The sequence below is a fragment of the Lathamus discolor genome, chromosome 7 (genome assembly GCF_037157495.1).
Source record: "Lathamus discolor isolate bLatDis1 chromosome 7, bLatDis1.hap1, whole genome shotgun sequence".
In the NCBI taxonomy this organism is placed as follows: domain Eukaryota; kingdom Metazoa; phylum Chordata; class Aves; order Psittaciformes; family Psittacidae; genus Lathamus; species Lathamus discolor.
Window position 1 is genome coordinate 1083483 of NC_088890.1, and position 6165 is coordinate 1089647.

The 6165-nt window shown below is 48.0% G+C and overlaps 1 protein-coding gene across 1 annotated transcript in view; it reads right to left on the minus strand.

The window, feature by feature from the left end:
• The window catches only part of EEFSEC (eukaryotic elongation factor, selenocysteine-tRNA specific), a 103512-nt gene extending 102888 nt beyond the window's left edge, over positions 1-624 (minus strand). Inside the window, exon 1 of the mRNA XM_065687353.1 lies at positions 145-624. Coding sequence (XP_065543425.1) covers positions 145-421 — 277 coding nt within the window. The 5' untranslated portion in view covers positions 422-624. The remainder of the gene's footprint in view (positions 1-144) is intronic.
• Positions 625-6165: the final 5541 nt, after the last annotated feature.

The following is a 6165-nucleotide window of genomic DNA, read 5'->3' on the forward strand; positions in this document are numbered from 1 at the left end:
CCCATGAACTCGCATTTACCAACCGCTTTGGCACGGGAATCGCTGCTTTACTTGGGGCAATCACCAAGGGCTGCAAAGGCAGCGGACCCCTGGGGACCCGACCTCCGGCGCAGCCCTCCCCCGGCCCCCGAGCTCCCCCCTTACCGCCGATGATGGTGCGGATGAGGGAGGCGTGCCCGGGGCAATCGACCAGCGTGAACTGCAGCTCGCCGGGCCCCGGGCCCAGCTGCGGCGGCAGAGCCGTGCGCAGGCAGGAGAAGCCCAGGTCCAGGGTGATGCCCCGCGCCCGGCTCTGCGGCGCCCGGTCGAAGGCGGCGGTGGAGCCGGTGGTGCTCAGCGCCCGAGCCAGCGCCGTCTTCCCGCTGTCGATGTGGCCCAGGACCCCCACGTTCACGTTGAGGACACGGGGCCCGGCGGCCATGGCTGCGCTGCACCCGACCGGTCCGTCCCAACAGCGCCCCTGCGGCAACGCGGGCCCCGCCGCCGCCGTTCCGCGGCCGCAGCGAGGGGAACGCGGACACCGGCATCGGAGCGCCGAGGCACGCGTAAAGGGCCGCGGGCGCGGCGGAACGGCTGCGGGCTGCGCGGCAGCCGCTAAGGGCCGGGAACCGCCGGCCGCAGCGGGCAGGCGGCTCCGCTCACCTCGCTCCAAAGCGGCCTCACCCAGGCGAGGCCTCTACCGAGGCTTCTTGATGGCCGCACCCCCGCAGCTGAGCCCCGTGCCCAGGTGAGGCTCCTCATGGCCCCGCTGCAGCAGCAGGGAGCCCCGGCACGGGTCATCGCCGCTGCCCCGCGGCACCTGCGCTTCGCTCTCATCCTGCCCACGCTAATTAGCGCCTGCAGGGCTGCGCCGCTCCGCCCGATCCGGCTTGGTGCTGCCTGCGGGGATGCCTCCACCCTGGTCCCGCTGCGGGTGCGGTGCGGAGGTTTGGTCTCCGAGGCGAGAGGACATGGCAAGTTGATACGGAAAAGCAGGTTAAGGGTTCCAGAATTCATTCTCCTGTAAAAGTTTGTGCGGTAGAAAAGTCACACCTTGAAGGAATTCAGAGTAAGCAAGATTATCAGTGGTGATGGAGACCTCACCTGCAAACCAACAACAAAAGGCCCCCAGACAGGTAGATGAGCATCAGAGAACACCTGAGAGGCCAGAGCAGGGCTCGTTTCACTGCTTTAAGTTCACCTGGCTGTACTGATAACCCAGGTCACACAGTGCCAAATGCCTTACACAATAAACCTGACCACATGTGTTCTGCATCTTCAATAGTGACCACTGAGTAATCCTGAACACCACTTCAAATGACCACAGCTGTTTGCAAGCCGAGAAAATAAGAGTATAATGGACACAGGTGCCCCACTAGACGAGACGTGCACTATATTCCAGAGATCTTTTTCTTTGGGAGCAGTGCCATTGTGTTTTTTGCTCTCCCCAGGAAGTAATATACATTGCTGATAGTATTCAGCATTCATATTGGAGTAATGAATGAGCCAGAAATGTAAGATGACTTGCTTAAGGCTATTGTCAACATCACGAATGTCATTTTTAGGCTTTGACATCAAACTCCAGGGTTTTTCTTTCACAGAAAGTTATTTCATGTAACAGTGCTTTCAATGCGAGTTTGCAGAGCTTTAAGGCTGGGTACAAATCATACCTCCTTCCCAAGCACACCTAAGTCAAGATGACAGTGTCAACAACTTGGTGACAGCAAAGAGGAAAAAATAGCTTTCCATGGTATTTTGAGACAACTGCCTCCCTAAAGCAGCCACACGAACTCACAAGGAGCACTGCGCTAGCCCCATTATCATCAACTTCTTGAGCTGAACAGTTCAGCTTGATGGGAGCTCTGTCACAGGAGCCAAATAAAGCATAATGTCACTTCCCAGACCAAGTTCCCAGGCTTTGAATAGTTTCCTGTTAAATCATAAGGCTCATGTATGTTTTGTTGTCCCGAATGTCTCAATCTGTTACATCAATAAGTACTTGCAAAGTGAAGGGCAAGTATACATCTACTCCCATATGAAACAACCCTATGCACTTGTAATCCATACTGGTATCCCTGTATCACATTTCCTAGCATTGCATTCCTTTTTTAGCATTAATTATTAGATGACTTCAGAAGGAGGAAGTGGAAAAAGGTCTAATTTCTACCCCAAAAGATGCATTATCTAGAAGTCCCCCACCAGAACTCCTGAAATAACTGCCATTTTCAAGCTTTGACAAAGTAAAGGTCTCAAAGTTGTACAGCTCAGCTGGCAGTGAGAGGAAGGAGGTGCCCACTCAGAACATACCTGTCTCCAGGATTTGAGAGTCCATGGATCTGATTTTACAACCTCTCTCTTGAAGCACAGCTCTTTGCAAACTCAGGGTGCACATGGTACCTGTGAAATGAATGCACTTACACCACCAATGTCAAGGAGGAGACATGAGAAATCAACACGTAAGCACTTTTATTCAGTGTTTAGAGGTCTGTTCTTTTAGCTTAGAAAGCTTTAGAATTAATTACAGGTTTGGAAGTTAAAGAGTTGGCATTCATTAAGATCCATCATTCCCATTGCTTTGATGAAGAGTAGGAAAAAAATCTTCCAGCTTCTTTTGCAGGAAAAAACCCAGAACCACACAATATCACCCAAGTCTTGATATTACTACAGAGGAGAAGGGAATGTGGCAAAATGAAAGAATTCCAACTTCTCCAGATTTTTCTATATCACAAAGCAAACCGTCTACAGCATTTAGCTGTTTTCCCCTTAATACACCATTCCTTTTCCCAGTTGTTCTCTCCTATCCTGAATTACTTCCTTAAAGAGCGTTCACTTTAATTGCTAAAGTTTATGGACCCATGGGAGAAAGGGCAGGAAGTCAGACTTTGGGGATAGGGTAAAAATGTAAAGGTCATTCACACACTTACATGCACATACTCTCTCTCACTCCAAAAATAATACACTATTTGACAGATCCAGGATTCGGCATGTCCCATGGAAATTTGAAAGCCTATGTGAAACTGGGCCACGTCCTGTAACCTCAAACATTTAGTCTAGGAAAACAGCTCTCAAGTCTCCAGCTCCCACATCGGGTATCGCATGACGTCTGTGCCAAACAGGAGACCTCAAACAGGGGGGCAAAAGAAACGGTGGTAAAATGAGTTGATTAAAGCTGGGGAATAACAGCTCAGACTCTTAGTGACAGGTATTGTTTTTTCTGGTTAACTGGCTAGTGAAATATTCAATTATACTCAAAGCACCTATAACATGAGATGGGCAGAATGGTCGAACAACCTACTCGGGTTCCATCTGGTGGCATGGACAAAGGAGAAAGATGACTCATGCTTTGCAATGAAGTTATTTTACCCTCCCCCTCTAATGTGTTAACTATTCCTAAACTCAAAAATCCTGTTAAAAATCGAGGTTTAATATTTCCTTATAATGATGCATCATTACACATCAGACAGCAATTATAAAGGAGCTTTTAAACTATTTCTGTTCTAAATTTTTCAGTAGTACTTGTACTCTGTTCTTTCTGGGGAATAAGCAATTAATCCTGTGTGGTCTAAAGGGTTATTGTTTATTTACCCTCACCCAAATGTACTCTTCTCCCCCTTGAACTGCAATTTAGTACAGTGCTCAAAGAACATATGGAATGAGTAAAACAATCAATACAATGAGCTATGGCAAACCACGCACAGCATATGGCTGATTGTAAACCCCGTTAAGCAGTATTAGCATGAGCAGTTAAGAGGGAGAAGCCAGTCTCACATCTATTGAGCAAACAAGTGTTTCCTCCTTCTTTTTCATACTGAAATCTCCTCTTCTACTGCAAATACAAACACAAATGATTTCCAAAGCACTTTCTGCAGATCAATACTAAAATTGTGGCTTCATCACAGCCATAGACTTTATTCACAGAATACCAGTGGTGGTCACCAGCAAATAGAAGTTTTAGATTCTATTTTTCAGACTTCATACTGCTTTAGACAAACATTTAACTCTTCTGTTTGCTGTTATCAGGAAACAGCCTCTAATTTAATTACTATTTCCAAAAGTTAAACAACCTTGTGTAGCACATCTGATTTTTACGTACGTGGAATATTCCTCTCTCCTCTGAGTTAATGAGGATTAACAGGAGTTCTCTATCCCTGCCATCTACATTCCTATATATTGAATTTCACCAAAAAGAAATAAGCAAGTATTATTAGTCTTTGAAACACCATAATCTCAAAGATAGGCCTAGCTGCAACATCAAAGAAGATAACACAGAGCATATGGACAGATTTCAGTCTAAATTAACAAGTTACTAAGCATTTCACCCATTGCTAGCCCTTCTTACAAGGGAGGGCCTGGACCTCCTGTTAACAACATCACTGTCTAAGAGCTCTTAGAAGAGTTGCTAATTATCCTTGGAGAACTGGCAGAAACTTGAGCTCTGCCCAGACTCACACACAGCACTCGCGGCAGTTTAATGCACTGGAGAAATCATCGTTGTATATTTGCTCTTTGACAAAGGAAAAGCTCTGCAAGCTCGGGATGTATCAGGCATCTGTATTCTGTGACTAATATGACCCTGAGAGGATGTATGGAATCCAACAGCGTGCATACTTCTTTAATTATTTAAAGGAAAGCTAATATTTGTTAGCATCAGAAATTCCAGCTAAAGAGCTGCATAACCAGATAGACCCTTACGAAGGTGTTGAACTACACGTGTGCAATTCCACATTTAAGCAAGATTATGTAAATACAAACTGAGAGAGCAATCAACAGGAAAAGAAAGCAGCAAACAGCCAAGTCTTTGTGAATGACATTGATAACAAAACTCATACCAGCTCTTAGACAAGAAGGGAACAAACAGCATAGATATTGTTCACTGGGCTTCTGCAACTTGAACGATAACCCCCATCCTTCCCAAAGGCCACTCTCCCAGCTGGTACCCTCACAGGATTGCTTTTGCAAATCTCCCTGGTAGTGCCTGGGAAAGCCAAGAGAGCACCATCCCTTTGCACAGACAGCAATCCCGCATCATCCCATGTTAATCTGTTGGCTTTGAACAGTGAAGACACAACCATAGTTTTATAATCAAACACAGAAAACACTGTATCTATGGGAAGAAAGCCTTCTGTTTTGGGGGGAGAGAGATTCCAATACCCACAAACCCTAGGCAGTCACTGGAACTGCAGGTTCCCAGATCTCACCTACAATTCCGCAGTGAGCCATCTCCATCTCAAGTATTCAAGCATCATATAAAGGTGCAGCAGAATTACAGCTCAGCCCCCATTAGGAGTCAGAACAGCTACAGCTGTAGCACCACATACTTGATGAAACCAGGGCAAAGTTTGTGAGGCCATGAAACTGCATGATGAGAAGGGGAAGTATTCCTGCCCATTTCACAGCCTGGTTTGGGACAGACCTTAAAGCTCCTCCAGCTCCAACCCCTGCCCCGGGCAGGGACCCCTTCCCCTGGAGCAGCTTGCTCCAAGCCCCTGTGCCCAACCTGGCCTTGAGCACTGCCAGGGATGTGGCAGCCACAGCTTCTCTGGGCACCCTGTGCCAGCGCCTCAGCACAATGAAAGCTCACAATCCATTTCAGTAGGTCAGGATGAACACAAGTCACAGGTACAGCAGATGTTACAGACACTGACACTTACATAAAGGCTTTGGACACATGGAATAGGATTATTTTGCCGTTAGACTGAAAGCTGTAAGTCAGGGAGCAACACTGCTGTTACCTGGAGGACAGCCCTTCCTCTTTTTTCCACAAAGACTTACACAAGATTTAGGAAAACAACTCTGTAAAGCCTTGAGTTACTTTTGTAAGCAAAAACCAGCAGAGGAGTCCATACAGGTCTTGGCCCACTGCAGGAAGCCCGAGTACCGAGGGAAGCACAAGGAGAAGCACTGGCTGAGCACCAACCCAGATCCAACGAAGGCAGAAGGTGTCTATGTCGCTGTAGAGCCAAGAAATCCGCCGAGCGAGAACCACCGGCTTTTGCCTTCCATGAGGGTCTGCGTCCTTCTTCCCCCTGCCGCCTCCTGCCTCCCGGCCCGACTCCTTAGCAGCGCCCGCGCCCAGCCGGACCCTCGGGTAGGCGGCGCACACGGAAACAGTTGGTCGGACTCTATTAAGATACACACCCCTGCGGGTGACGGGCATGACCCACTTCCAATGAGCATCGAGAGCGT